Raw genomic sequence first — 15934 nt, 5'->3', positions numbered from 1 at the left:
TGGGAGAGTTTCTGTAGGCACATCCCCCATATTTTGTGCCTCCTCACCTGGACCTCTTGGCATACCATGGTGAAGAATGCAGCCTCTGACACCTCCCTCTGCCCTCTCCTTAGCTAACTACTCCAGTTTGTTAGACAGCTGCCCTTTCTTCTCCTGTTACAGCAAACCTGGTGGGCAACAGATGTAACTGCAGCACTGCTGTGAAATAATTTATTATTTTTCAGGGAAAAAAACCAGCAGGGGACATAAATGAAGCACAATACTCCCAGGAGTATCAATAAGTGTTGATTTCACTGTGTATACTCAACCCTACAAAAAGCTTTTTTCCATTAATAGTAATGAACATTTACGATAGACAAGAAACAACAATGCAGCTATGAGTTTAAGCATACTTACTTGGTGTATTTTGCTATGGGATTTTGAAAATTTATGTTTTAATAGTTACATGAGGCTTTAGCATTCTGAATTCTTAATTATCAATTCATAATTGTTTTGCCCCCGTAATTTCCCCAAATGAGAATTTAAATTGATTAAGAATAGGAAAAATATTAAAAAACACACCATTTTCTGTCAACATTATAAAAATAATGGAATGCTGGCAAACCTAGCCATACAACATACTGCTGCTAAAAATCATCTTCCTCTTCATCACTTTCTTCGAGCCCTTCTATTGGCTTCCTCTCAACTTCAATGAGATATCTATTTCTGACCATCAAAACCATATAGGATCATTACTCTTTGTCTATGCAGCCATCCTCACTTTTTCTTTCTCCCAGATATCTGTCACTTACACTTGGAATTCCTTCACTTTTCTGTTTCTGCACACGACTTTCCACAAATTCTCTTGCAAATTCACCAAAGCATGACATTAAAGAAAGTAATTTCTGCCTTTAGATTTAGATTATTAGTGCTGTGTCTACACAAGCCCAAAACTTTGAAATGGCCATGCAAATGGCCATTTCAAAGTTTACTAATGAAGCACTAAAATACTTATTCAGCACCTCATCAGCATGCCAGTGGCTGCGGCACTTCAAAATTGATGTGGCTCGCTGCTGCGCAGCTCATCCAGACGGGGCTTCTTTTCGAAAGGACCCTGGCACCTGTGAAATCCCCTTATTCCTAACAGCAGATAGGAATAAGAGGATTTTGAAGTTGCTGGGGTCCTTTCGAAAAGGAGCCCCGTCTGGACGAGCTGCAGGGCAGCAAGATGCAGCAATTTCGAAGTGCCACAGCCGCTAGCACCCTAATGAAGCGCTGAATATGACCATTTTGAAGATTTGGGCTAGTGCAGACATGGACTCTCTGTTGCATTAGGCCACCCTTCTCTGAAAAATGGTGTGATGTGGTAATCCTAGAATGTAGTGGGTGGATTTGCATTGGAAAAAATGGAGCCCTTTATTTAATGGGAAGAAAGATTCTTTTGAAGATGGGGTTTACTTTCGAAAGAGCAGTGTCTACACTGGCTTTCTTATTTCGAAATAAGAATATGCAAATGAGGGGCCAAATATGCAAATTTTATACCTCATTTGCAAACTTCTTTTGAAAGAGGAATGCAAGCGTAGACGCACCCACACACTATGGCCGGTAAGAGTGCAAATTTCTATACCACAACTTCCCATCCCAGTGCAAGTTCCCCAACTCTGCCTCAACCTTAAACTGGAAGAATTCACTCTTATGGATGGTCATGTTTGCCTGTTGAAACTGCTTCCAGGTTTCTCATTCATAAGCAGTTAAGAAGTAGATTTAACCCACTCAGCTTTTCACTTAGGCTCGTAACGAAATACTGACTGGAACATTTCATTCATCCAAAATCAAATCTTGAAGATAAGGAATAAACGAGGGCCTTAGGAGCTTCCTGTATGAATAGAGAAACTAGCAATTGGTTTCCAAAAGTCATAAACTATTGGTCATGAGCAGGGAACCTTTCAAACCATTACACTAAAAACCTGTTTATCTGGCATTTGAATAACCAGCAGACTTTATTAACCAGTGTGCCCAGGTGGGGCTGCCACCCATGACTGGTGTCCCGGTTAGGACCAGGGAGCTGGTGTCCCAGCCAGGGCCAGCTGTGGTGAGGGTGGTGTCCCAGCCCTGGTTGGCTGCTGCAGGACTGGCTGCCATGACGCTGGCTGATGCAGGGAACCAGTGTCCTGCTGCCATGGGGCCAGCTGAGCACTGCCTGGCTCGGGTGAGGAGGGGTAGAGCAGGGTGGACTGCTGGCCCCAGCTCTACTAATCGGCAAACCAGCACATTATCTGGAATCCCTGGTTCTCCAGGGACACTGGATAATACAGTGTTTACTGTAAATATCTGGAGAGGACCCAGTGAAATCACAGTGACATTGTTCTCAATGCTACAGAGAGATAATCCAAAAATGTTGTGAGCTACCTAGAGGTTCTGTCTTAGGTATTTGATGCTTACCAGTTACCCATGTACTATGTGTGTACTATACCGTCACACTGTCTCAGAGAGCTCAACAAAAATTAAAAACACCTAGACGAATAACTTAACGGTGACTTATTTGGAATCTGCTAGTGGCAATTCCTTGCAACAAAAGTGATGTGACAAACTTAAGGAGTGTTACAGTACTAATACTTGTTATTGCTTCTCACAAAATGTTACCAGGCTTACAATAATCTTCACACTTTCAGCAAAAATGTGAACAGTATATTTCAATATATTAAAAAAAATTAAAAAAACATTTCACATAAAACATTTGTTGCCATACGAAAGTCTTTTAGCAATTAATGCTCACACCAGTATTTAAACATTGTTAAAAGTATAATGAACTTACTAATAAATTATGCAACAAGAGAAGTAAACAAAATAAAATTACAACATACCTATCAATATTCTTTCACAGAACCCAGGTGGCTCCAGAAACCTCATTTTTAGATGACTAATTAAGAAACTGATATTTTCAGAGCAACAAAAATAAAAGCTTTTATTTGTTCATTTGAATATAAAACAGGCGTTATCACAGATGTACAAAGCGTACTGGTGGTTTAACATACAAGATTGCTGTCCTTTGCACATAAAAATTTTTGTTAAATTGTGATTGGCTGAGTTACATGAATTTCTCTAACCAGTCACCACACTCTATGAAATAACGCTGCTAACATTCAACTGATAAAAGGGACAATCTTCCCTTGGGTAAAGTGTCAAGCAGGATTAAATATATATAATAAACAAGCACCATGAGGAATCTGCTCCTGTTTGATTAGTTTTGTGTTTAAATGTTCATTGTGTACCCTCTTTTTTGTGCATGTGCATCAAATTGGTTACATGGTTTTGTCTGACTTCAAAAGCACAAGGTCACAAGACAAACATTTTATACATTCTCATGAATGGTTTATCTACAGTACAATTTCTAGTACAGAACAATCCTTCTTTATTGCTCATTCTGATGGTACGTAAGTGTTTCCTTCCTTTTGCTTGCATAACCAAACTAGAAATTCAGTTGATCATTTCTCTTAACTCAGAATTTAAACCACAGATGACAGGGCGCAGAAGAGGTCTGTTATTAATTGTGTTTTACAACTGCATTTACAGTTGTTTTTCCTATGCAAGTAAAGTTGCAAGTGAAGGTTAAACTGATGTTGTAGATGACAGCTAAGTTTGTTTTGCAGTACTGAGATCAGCAATAGTAGGACTTCACAAGTTCACACGCTGTAATTATGGTTGTAATCAATCAACATTTTTTCTGAATCCTTACAATAATTTGCCATTCAGAACAGATTTTATTCCTTCTGGCAGCAGCAGAGGAGTGGCAGAATATAGGGACTAATTTTCAGAGCACGTGTAGAACTATTCACAGAACAGTGAAATCTGAAAGGGTGGTCTGAAATAAAACAAGGCTTACATAGTAAGTTGCTCTATACTGTACATGCAGATTAAAATGTCCTGATCTTTTTAAGAGATTTTCAACAACCAGCACTGTGTCTTAGAAGCCAAACAAAACTATCTTTAGCAGGGCTCCGCTGGAACTGACATTTTCCAAAGGCAGACAAAATACATCCCTTATACAGGTTCTAGAAATCATTAGGTTTGCCCTGCAACAATCTTAGTCATGCATATCTGGTAATGAGAGTCAGCACATGAACATATTCTGGACATTAAGAAAAGCATTCTTGGACTGCTGCTGGTAAATCCCACTCTCGATCACACACAGGTCAACTGGGTTACAAAGGAATGACAGGACTATGAAAGTTAAAGGAAACAGAGACAATGGAACTGGAAACTGAAGATTATTTTTTACTCAAAGGCAGTAAAACAAAGGCAGCTGTGATAAAGGTTTTCCTGCTCTTCCCTACAGACAGCCTCAGTTTGAGACTTTGAGACTCAGTTCCTTAAAACAGGCAGTTCAGTTCCTGGGTCAGTTAACTTGGTCTAGGGACTCATTAGCAGATGCACAATTTGTGCTAAATCAATCATAATGACTCTATGTTATTCTCTGTCAAAGAATAAGTTAAAGACCATTAAAACAATAGTTTTCTACATGTGTAAACTGGATGTATTAGCCACCAAGCTAAATGGACCAGCTGAGAGGCAAATTGATAACTCTATGCAAATAACCACCTAAGCTTTTTTTAATCACAACAAAAACACCAACTGAAATGATGAAAAAAAAAGTGTGCAACAAAGTAATGCAGCTACAAAACAGTGCTATTCTTCAACCTGCCTTTCCTAAAGTCTAACAAGTGTATGCACATGCCAGCACAAATATTCATTGTTGACTCCATGGCAAAGAAAAAAAATCTTATAGTGCATTTTTAGTCTTAAATTCATTCACTGCCTCAAAGGCAGCAATAATTCCACTTGCTGGTATCTAGAGGATTTTTTTAGACATGGATATTTAGCAATCCAGGATTGCTTTCTCTCTCTCTTAAAAAAACAAAAAAACAAAAAAGGTGAGTAACATTTGGTTATCTACAGTGGGAGATACCATGCAAGTGACAAGTACTGCATTTTAAACTTTAAAATCTTTTTTTGTCATTAGTGAATTTCTATTTCATATATATATATTTGATGTGATACTATCCACTCAAGATAATACAACACTTTGTTTTTATATTAGCAAACATTACAAGAGATTAATATTCTTGAATGTTTTTTTCTTTTATACTTCTAAAGAGATCAAAATAAATTAAACATTTTGTACATAATTACAGAAGAAGTAGTTAACTTATTTTATCTTTTTAGTTTAGTACAAAGATATTTGCAAGTTCATTGCTGAAATACACCTTATTTATAAATTTGTTCAATTCTAACACTAGTATCAAAGGCTCTTTGGCCTTTGTGCTTTCAGCATCTCTGACAGGAAAGTTGCTAGAACTCTGATTGGAAGGTGCTATTTGGGGCATTTTCCTCGTACCTTTACATAATTTCCTAAATTGTTGGGATCTAAAATGGCTTAAATTAGTAATGGATCTGTATTTGTAAATTCTTTTAATGATGCATCAAAACAATTAAACATAATCCTTCATCATAGTATGTAAATTGCTAAAAAGAATCCACTTGAGGGCAGAATAAAAAAAATTAGCTACTTCAGCTTTATGCAATATAAAATACAAAGCCACGTTTACTCAGAAAGCAGTTTCATCCAATAAGAAAACAAATCTAAAATGGGCTTTTTCCAACAAACCTAAGGGCAGTACCCCAAGTCCTTCTGTGCTAAAATTTAGTGGTAAAAGAAAACACATTTCACATTTTATTTCCCACAAACTGTGACTGCTTTGAAAAGTCATAATAGATACAGGTCCATTCTGATGAGTATCACCCTCTGATCTGCACATTTTTAGTGGACACCAAAAAACTTTATACATCTATAGTAAAGTCCATGGAAGCCTGAAGATACAAGACTACATGTTGTAGGCCACATATATGGGATCTAGCTGGTCTGCCAAAAATCCATCTCGTAGGTGCATACGTTGTTTCTCTCCACGGGAGTTGATAGGAATTACACCAATGTCCACCACCACCACGACCCCTACAATCAGATAGTGTTCCTCCAGGACCACATTGGTGACTAAAGGAACCAGGTCCAAGGCTTCTTGCTCTGATCCATCCAGCTCTACTACAACGACCAACAGATTTGTCCAGGTAAACACCGCACTGGAATACATGAAAAACATAATTATTAGAAGCTCATTTCATCAGTTTCTCTCCCAGTCTGACATAGGACATGTCCTATGGTCTACCCACAGTGGGCATTTTAAATATATTTTACTTTCTGGCTCCTTTCCATACGGATATCACAGACTGGGGGAGAATTCATTCGCAGTTAGAGACACAAACAGTGCTCTCAGTTTAACACTGTGTTTTGCTGGGGCAGATGAAGCACAGATGGGCGCCTGGTACAACACAGTTACTAGAGACCCCCAAACATATTAAAATATTAATGTAAGATTACAATTTATGCTTTAAAATCTATTGATGCTTAATATTACTCATGATTCCCAATAAAATTACTTGTAAATTATTTTTAAAATAAGGATGTGACACATTGGTCTCATTAAAGTGAATTGTTTAAACAAAATGGAGTTATGAAGCTGTGGGGCCCCTCATGCCTGAGGGCTCTGGGACAACTGCCCCATTTGCTTTTGGCTGTGTCTACACTAGCCCCAAACTTGGAAATGGCCATTTCGAAGTTTACTAATGAAGTGCTGAAATACACAGTCAGCACCTCATTAGAAGGCCAGCAGCCGCGGCACTTCGAAATTGACGCGGCTCGCCACTGTGCGGCTCGTCCAGACGGGGCTCCTTTTCAAAAGGACCCTGGCAACTTTGAAATCCCCTTATTCCTATCTGCCCTTAGGAATAAGGGGACTTCGAAGTAGGCGGGGTCCTTTAGAAAAGGAGCCCCGTCTGGACGGGCCGCGTGGTGGCGAGCCGCGTCAATTTCGAAGTGCCATGGCTGCCAGCATTCTAATGAAGCACTATGTATTTCAGTGCTTCATTAGTAAACTTCGAAATGGCCATTTGCAGGGCCATTTCAAAGTTTTGGGCTAGTGTAGATGTAGCCTTTACGTAAATCCCCTACTGGTGCTTTGGGGTACCTCTCCTCCCTCTCCTTTCCTCTCCTTTCTTGTCCCCCTTTTTCGAAAAAAGCAAAAGGAGTGACAACTACACTTTTACAGACCACACTAAATGCTTGTGATATTGGGTTTATTTGCCAGCTAAGGGCAACCAGTTTAAGTGCCAAGCTTTATATCATACAAATGGAGCATAGCAATTAAGGACCCAGTCTTTACCTCTGCACCTGGAGCATGGAAGGGGCAAGTTCTTGCACACTGGCATGTTCTTCCCTCAATTTCAGCCCTGCCCCATCCTAAACTCCTCCAGAGCCTCAAAACATCACTGGAGCACTGCAAGACTGAAACTCCAGCATGTTGCAGGCTCACTCTTACCCCCAGATTTTAAGGCGCATGTAGAGCTCGTCTCTTTGGAGTGTCAGTGCACAGTAAGCTGGGGTGTAAGTTTGCAGCACTCCAGTTTGCTGCACTACCCTGATACCGCAAAGTAGAAGTTCTGTCAAAGTTCAGGTGAAAGTGTGCAAAGGAGCTGTTGGTCCACAGCTGCAGGGTTCACACAGTGAGCACATGGCAGGCTACAGCACAGTAGCTTAACATCCTGGCATGCTTCACTCTGAATCTACATTGTGCAGCAAGCTCAGGGGGAAAGGAAGAGAGGGAGAAGCAGGGATGGGAGACACTCAGGGAAAGAGACAGGGTGCCAGGGAAGCACAATGTGTGCACAGTCCTGCCAGATTCATGGAAGGCAGAAAAGGGCCTATTTCTATTTGATTTATTGGGGCTTTCTAATGAATGCATGAATACATAAAAATAACAGTTAAGCCCTAAACATAGACAATAGTTCAGAACCTTTGCAATGCAACGTGAAAGTTCCAAGCATTGTTCTTAGCGTTGAGTTAAAATTGACAATGGAGTTTGCATTGTGGGAACCTCAATTCAAATGCAATGGCTAAAATTTGCAGGTGACTGACACCTTTGTGTAGAGTCAAGGATCTTATTATATTCATGCATTCCACACAGCGGTCCGGTAAGGTCACATTAAAGGTCACAGATATAGCTGTGTTTTGAGTACACGTTTGCTTTCTAGACTTCTTGAGTTGAAAAAAATTAGGGATCCATGAAGGTCACATTTCCACAAGTCAGAGTCATGCTTGGTAGACCCAACAAAAGCCAATGAGTTGGAAATGACTCCCTTCTTGCCAAACCAGCAATATTCCATCACGCTAACCGCATCCGGCAGGACCAGTAAGTGGCTTCAGAAGGAACTGGGCTGTAATAACTGATTTCCAAAAAAATGTATCCACAATCCTTCCTGTAGGTTTCTATATTCTGGCATTTTGCACGGAGGGAATGCCACTTCTTTTCATATGCACCCACAACATACGCCCTGCTCCTCTCTCCAGGTTAGAAGTTTAAATGAGGCAGCATCGTGTAGTCATTATGAAATAACAAACATACATAATTTCTTAAGATTTCTTACATTATTAATGACGTGTTCAAAATGCAACTTTGGTCTCCACTGATGCACGGCTAAGTCGGGCAGCAAGACAGAAATGGATTCTGGGAATGTTTTTATACGGTCTTCCACATGACATGTTAAACGCAGACAGAGGGGCTGACAGACTTGCTGGGCCCCTGGCGAGGTGGGCGGGGATGGGGAGGAAAGTGCCTGGCTCTGCATTCCCAGAAGGGTCAGGGCCTCTGGTGGAGGGGGCTGGGCTGGGTGCCGCCAGTCCTCAGCACTGCTCAGAGCGTGCTGTGCTGCTTCCCCCAACTCCCCAGGCAGCCCACAGAGCAGCCTGGAGCGTGCAGCGATGCGCTACAGCACCGATTCTAAGGGCCCAGCTCCAACTGGTGCCGCTGCTCCTGCAGCAGTAGTGGCAGTAGCCAGGAACTCAGGCCCCTTTTCATTGCCGGGCCCCAGGGCAACTATCCCCTGTCAGCCGGCCTGAATACAGATGGTATAGAAGTCACCTGTCCAAATCCCACTGCTGTGTCCATTTCTCCCCATAATTATGGAAAATACTGAAAAACAGAATGAGCAAGAGACTCGCAGATGTAAAATTAATGCCCTAAGTCTAGAAGAGACTAGGCAGAAAGCAAAATATATACTGATAATGGATGAAGTTTTCATAAAGCACCTAAATCTCACTGAAAGTCAATGGAGGACAAAGACACTTTTGAAAATTTTACCTCATGCATTTACAGAACGTTTATTTCGAGTATAGGATTGTCCCTTTGCAAACAATAATACACAATTTATAAATGCTAAGAATGAAGATGGACAAACACCTGTGAAAAGCAGATACACACTAACTCAGCATCTTGATGCTTCATCAATAATTGGTCTCAGCTCCATAATGAAACTAACTTGCTGTGTTGCTTTCTAAAGGAATTCCAAAAAACAACTGAAGAAACAGACTCCTAACCTTCCAAATCTCACTGCTAAAAATAACTCATAAAATCCCAAACTCATCATTACCACGAAACAGCATGTTACCATTTTTTTAAAGGATAAAGAAAATTGTCCCTTCTGATAAAAGCTGCATATGCCAAATGCTTGCTTAACGAGTGCATATTTATGGTCAGATTATCAACTCTTGGACCACTGCATATTTGCTGAATCAACTGCACTATCCAAGTAAAAATGCGGAAAATATCTTACAGGCTACAGTTTCATACAAGATTCACAGTGTTTCACAACACTCACCATTCCGTGATGCTCTTGTGTGCTCTAATTACTGATGTCTCAATATCGATCGGATGATATCTCATCCCTCGTAACTCCATGGCTTCATCTAGTGCACCCACAACATAAAGTGCATCATGTCGCTCTAGTTACAGAGAGGGAAAAGCAATGATTTACATCTCCACTGCATTAAATGAATTATAAAAATAGCCATGTTTGTAAATAAGTAAAATAATAACGTTCTGTTTATAAAGCATCTTTGAATTTGAGAAGACTGAAAGCACTTTACAAGTTGTATATGATCCCGATTATTGAGATGCAACACAGGCTGGAGGGCAGCAGTTAATCAGTAAAGCTCTGCAAATCTTGTTTTTGGAGCTGTGGATGCAGATAAAAATTTTGGATTCAGAACCATGTAAATTTCTGGATATCTGCTTTATAACTGCATCTGCGGAGATGGATGAGGCTATTTGTGGATTTTTGCAGATGTAGATGTGGATACCAATTTTGTATCTGCACAGGGCTCTGCTAATCAGGTAGCTGAGCACAACATGGGAGAAGGAGAAATGTTTAGCTGACACCAGATCAATCTCTGCTCTTAAGAAGGGTGCATGTGGGGCCGAGGGAATCTCACTTTTTGAGGCTTCACATAACGAGCTGTGAGTGAGTTCTTCTGTTCGCTGCCTCTGAAGTATAATGAGTAAAACTGGCCCATGTGGGATTTGCGTCTATCATGAAGCTCTGAATAGGTCAAGTCTGGTAGCTGAAGCCAGGGGTGCACAAAGTGGGAGTCACGGCCCCTTGGGGTGTGTGACATTTTGTAAGGAGGGGCACAGCGCAATCAGGCTGACCGTTCTGCACATCCTCCGTTACCTTCCCCACAGCCACTCTGCTCCTATTATGCTGAGCTCTGCAGAGAGCAGTCTCTTGTTTTTTGGTTTTTTTTCCCCCCTCTGAGGCAGCAGCTCACCCTGGGTGTCTCTCCTGGGAGGAGGGTGTGGTCTTGCTGCAGGACAGCAGCTTGATTAATGTCCCTCCTGCAAGGAAGTGAGCGACGGGGGAGTGTTCGAACTTCCCACTGCACACAGCCTGCCCCACGCCTTACAAATGGCTCTGTTTGCAGCTTCTAGCAGGAGAGGCTGGGGAGACAGTGTGGTCAAAGCAGCAAGAAGGTTTCACACACTACGCAGATCAGACAACTCGGCTCCTAGGCTGGACCAGATCAGCACCTGCCAGCTACTCAGTCCCTGCTCCCACCAGGGAAGGCGCTCAGGAAAAGTAAATCCCCATTCTGCAGCATGCAGAGATCTCCCAAGCACTGGCTCTGGGCCCAAGCTCCAGCAGGAGTTTTCCTTTACAAATATTAATTCTATTTTATAATATGCGTTCAGGCTTAATTCGTTGAGGCACCCTGGATTGGGCTTGCTTTGAAGCTTCTCAGAGTCTGATATGAAGAGAGAAGATCATATTTTGTTTAAAGCTTCATTGCTGCTGAGAATCCCTCACAGTAAGAAGCAGTGTAAGTTACACAACTAAAACAATTACTATCGGCCTCTTTTTGTTTAGTGCCAGGATCAGGGCGATGATCCTGTGGGTCCAACTGATTAAAAAAAAAAAAAAAAAAAAAAAAAGATTTATAAATTTTTTTTCATGGTCTCTCTTCTTTGAACGAGCTGAAAATAAAAGCTGAGCTTCTCAAAAGAGAGCGTGGCATTCAGAAAGCTGATTTAGCCGCTGCCACCCCGACTAGCCCTGAGGCCTCCGCTGCTGCTTGCTGAGGGAACGCAGCACGTCACTTCTGAGAGACCACCGCTCGCTTCCAGGGCTGTCCGGGGCGAGGGCTGCTAATTGCACGGACAAATAGTGGGGAGTTTTGCTCATCCCTGGCTTAAACCACTATGGTGGCTGCCCATGATGGTGTTACATGTTATATCCTGGGTAGCAAATGACTGATGAGATGGAATGTGTTTCATAGCATAAAAAAACAAACCAGCGAACCCTAAACTGAGATGAGAGTTCCTCTGAGACCTTAGGCTCATCCTAAAATAACAAATGTCACCCGTAAGAGGAAATATGTTGGCTGTGGCGATGGAGATGAAGTCTCAATGAAGACATCCCCTGACCCTATGTAGAACAGCATCTGTCTGGCTGAAGAGGGAGTTGAGAGAGGTGCCACTCAGGCCTGCTGACAGGGATTGGGGAGAATTGCATAGGGGCCCAGAAAGGGGCGGCTGCTGCTGTAGCCCCGCCTGGGTCCCCGCCCTTTTACGTACATCAGACCCCCGACCTACATGATTTCGACTTACGCATTTCTTGCAACGATGTGAATTGAAATCGTGAGTGGCGGGGAGCCGGGAATCAGGCGGCAGTTTGTCTCCCAGCTCCCCTCTGCTTGTGGGAGCCTGGAAACTGACTTGCGGTGCTGCACTGGTCAGTTGCATGGCTTCTATGAGTGGCAGGGAGCCCAGAGCCAGGCACAGCAGTGCTGCTCAGTTTCCTGGCTCCCGCAAGTGGTGGGGAGTTGGGAAACTGATTGGTGCTGCTGTGCCTGGCTCCCAACTGCCTGCCACTCCCAGGAGCCAGGAAACTGACCAGAACAGCAGTTGCCAGGCTCCTGCAAGCTGGGACCCATAGCCACCCGGACCTGAGTTACACTAAATTGACTTACACGTGGTTGCCCAGGAACACAACCTACAAGTAAGTCAGGGGTCCACTGTGGCACTGCCGTACGGTGTGGTTGGACTGCAGGGAGTCCCGGACCTCATATCAGTGGAGCTGCAGGGCAGGAGGGGACCTGGACGTTGCATCTGTGTTAGTGAGTGGGGAGGGGAGAGCTGCGCTGGGAAGAGAAGGTGGGACTGAGCTCTGCAGTAAAGCCAGGAACGGGACTTTGTGGAGCAAGGGCTGAGGGGGAACCAGGCTGAGAAGGGAAAAGAGCAGAGAGTGGGGGCAGAGAAAGGCAGGGACGGCTGGGAGAAAGGAGCCAAGTGGTGTGGTACAGGGCTACTGCAGGGCAAAGGTGGGCTGGGCTGGGGCAGAAAGGGGAAGGGTCCAAGGTGGGCATAGAAGAGCTTGTGGGAGGGATGAGGTGGATTGGTGGGATAGAAGGGAAGGGGCCAAGCTGGGTAGGGAACACTGAGGGAAGGGGCTGAGCTGGGCACTGAAGAGATGGAGAGCTGTGCTGGGCTAGGGCTGGTGGGGGGGACAGAGAGGACAAAGAGCTGAGCTGGGCACAGGACCGCTGGGGGGCAGAACTGGACAGCAGTGACAGGGATTGCAGAGAGCGAAAGGATGGTGTGAGGGGCACCTCCAGGCAGGGGGAGGATGGGGCTTTGACCCAGCAGGGATCCTCTGATTGAAGGGTGGTGCTCAGGGTTTCCCTTCGCAACTGCTGATTCTCAGAACCCTTTATAGCTTCAGGGCATTTTCCTGGATAAAATAATTATTAAAGCAAGAAAATCCCCCAAAATGCTTATGAAATTAAACACCTTTAAGGAAATCTAAATATGAGGAACTGGACTGTAATCCTAATGCACAGCCATTCTACCCACAGCTCCAGACTTACCAAATTTATCTGACGGGATTCTATTCCAACAGATTTGGCTGGTTCTTACCGGGGCACTGTGAATGCTACTGGCACACTTGAAATGATATTTTGCTACCAGTCTCAGCTGTCATCACAGCCAGGCCCTGGATTTTGCCAGCTGGAGTTATTTCCCAAACAGAATTTCAGCCACAGGGACTGTGTTTTTCCTCACAGCGTTTCTTTGCTTACATAAAAATAGGATGTGTCAGTAGTGATATGGCCCCATGCGCCCCTGAAAAAAACATTCCTTTTATCTTCTTTTCCATGCTGCAGCTTATAGGAATTTTTTATTATTGGATCCTACTGTAATAAAGATGGTGTGAGTTCAAAAACAGGGCAACTTTTGCTAACAACTTCACAGAAAAAGTAGGATTACCATCTGAGAGAGGTCCCCCCAAACAGCCTAAAGCCCAACCATGCAGCAGTGTTGCATAAACAAGGATGTGTTCTTGAGATGCAACTGCAGCAGTGGGGCAAAATATATATCAACATTCCATATTCCTCCAGACAAAAAGCTTTAGCGACACCAGCTAGATAGAATCAGGAGGTCTCTTCTTCCTGGAGCTTACAGCGGGTATAGAAAATGTACAGAAGCACACACGTAATAAAAAGGAATACAACCAGACAGCCATTTTTGGCAGGCATTGTGTTCCACTGTTTTATTTTCTTATTGACCTCTATTTTGAAAATGCTTCTTTGGAGGATTAGAGAGTGTTGATGGTGAATGTTGATGCCGACAACAGAGCAGGCTACAAGAGAATGAACAACTTTATAGCACTTTCAAAGCTCTGTACATACATACATTTTCAAATGGAATTAGTGTTCTTACCTCCATTTGCATCTGTAAGTTCTGTTCTCCGCAAGAACCCCAAATAGCCAGTCCGAGCCCATATAGTCTGTGTGTCTCCAAAGCTGAGTCTTGAATTAAAGTGATCTGACTGCAGAGATTCATCTCCATATATGGTGAAATATCCACTGGCATTATGAGCACTGTGAACCCATATCTGAGTTAAAAGCAATTACACTGGCATTAATTAAAGTATCTGTCCAGGGTGAGGAATTCTTGAAAATGTTTGCATCTAATTTTAATCATAACTAGATACTTCTACAGTACCTTTTGGAAGGGTGTTTCTTGATTCAGCTCTCACATTATTTCCCTTCTTATCTGAGGGCCAAATCCTGACTGCCTTACACATGAGCAGCTTTGCTGAAATCAAAGAGTGAGGTCCTGTCTCTCTTAAAAGGCCAGCACAAGACTCAGACCTCAATGAAGTGGTGCATACCATTTGCGTCCTAATGGTCTTGGGCTGCTCAGAGAGCTCAAGAGACTTCTGGCAAAACTAAGGCTATGTCTACCCTAGCCTGGAAGACTGACCCGCTCAGGGGTCACTGTTGACCCCTGGACTCCTTGTTAGATGTAAGGACTAAGGGAGGTTGACAGGAGAAACTCTCCCGTTGACTTTCTTCAGTAGGGACGGTCAAGTAAGCCAAGGGCAGTTACAATTGCCATAGCTAGAACTGCATATCTGCAGTTGACTTACTTTACCTAGTGCAGAGATAACCTTAGACAAGCTCCAAGAACTGTCTAATATCTATCAGTCTCCTAGGATTGTACTACGAGAGGGGTGGCTGCAATGCTTCCCGGGATTTCTGTAACGCTGTGTTCCGTGACACTGCCCTGACATGCCCCTTCCAGAGCTAGCTTTACAGACAGATCTTTCACAGTGTCTGTGCTGGGGTAATTCTTCCCCAGCTAGAGCTGAGACTTTCAGAGACAGTTTCCTCTACCCTGATCTTTTCATTTAGTATAAAGGGGCCAAAGACTCACCCAGTAAGGCCACAATAACAACACTGAGTACTTACTAAGCACTTTTCATCTTCAAAATATTAAAAAGAGCCTCACAACAACTCTTGAGAGTCAGGCAAGGCAATAGTAAGTTAGACAAATTCCCTTTTCCAGAATAATGAAAAAGGCACTGAGAGTATATTTAAACTAAAATATTCTGCTCCAGGCTTAGCACAAAACTCTGGGATTCGTGAATTCACTTTTTTTGGGAAGGATCACAAAATTTGTACTGTAATTTTAATCACGACCATACAGATTATTGTTGTTTATTGAAAACTTGATTTGCTCATTGAAAGTAAAACATTTTAAGTTCATTTTTACTATTCTGTGAAATAAACTAAGCAGGAAATGTGCACAGTTTGCTTAGCTATATTAAACAGAACACTTTAGTGCTTTAGGTTATAGTGATTATAAAAGAATATAAAGAACTTAATGCAGCTGAAATTAGACTAATCAGAACCATCCTTCACTCCAGTAAGATTTTGTCAGAATGGAAAATTTAAATGAGAAGATTATTAAAAAAAACAAAACACAAAAAAAACTTTGTGCTCTTCTTGAAGAGATACCCATATTTTTCAAGTTCAACAAGAAAAAGATTTTTAATAGCAAGAGCAACTTTCTTCCTGTGAATTTTACATGCAATAAAGCTGTACGTTCTACAGCTATTTCTGAGCTTGTCATATATTTACATTCATTTAAGGAAGCCACTTAAATAGACGAAATATGGGTTGTGGGTTTTAATTTAATTTATGACAGACTGAGGGGCAATTTTTGTGACT

The 15934-nt window shown here is 42.5% G+C and overlaps 1 protein-coding gene across 6 annotated transcripts in view; it reads right to left on the bottom strand.

The window, feature by feature from the left end:
- Window positions 1-2581: 2581 nt before the first annotated feature.
- The window catches only part of DIP2C (disco interacting protein 2 homolog C), a 489268-nt gene continuing 475915 nt past the window's right edge, over window positions 2582-15934 (bottom strand). For all 6 annotated transcript variants that reach the window (XM_074985037.1, XM_074985039.1, XM_074985041.1 and 3 more), the window contains 3 exons: window positions 14139-14313; window positions 9745-9868; window positions 2582-6114 (listed from right to left, as the gene is read on the bottom strand). In XM_074985037.1, the coding sequence (XP_074841138.1) occupies window positions 5862-6114; window positions 9745-9868; window positions 14139-14313 (552 nt within the window). In that variant the 3' untranslated portion in view covers window positions 2582-5861. The remainder of the gene's footprint in view (window positions 6115-9744; window positions 9869-14138; window positions 14314-15934) is intronic.

This window comes from Carettochelys insculpta, chromosome 2 (assembly GCF_033958435.1).
Source record: "Carettochelys insculpta isolate YL-2023 chromosome 2, ASM3395843v1, whole genome shotgun sequence".
NCBI lineage: Eukaryota > Metazoa > Chordata > Testudines > Carettochelyidae > Carettochelys > Carettochelys insculpta.
Note: the sequence above shows the minus strand (reverse complement) of the source record. Positions and strands in the feature narration are given on the sequence as shown.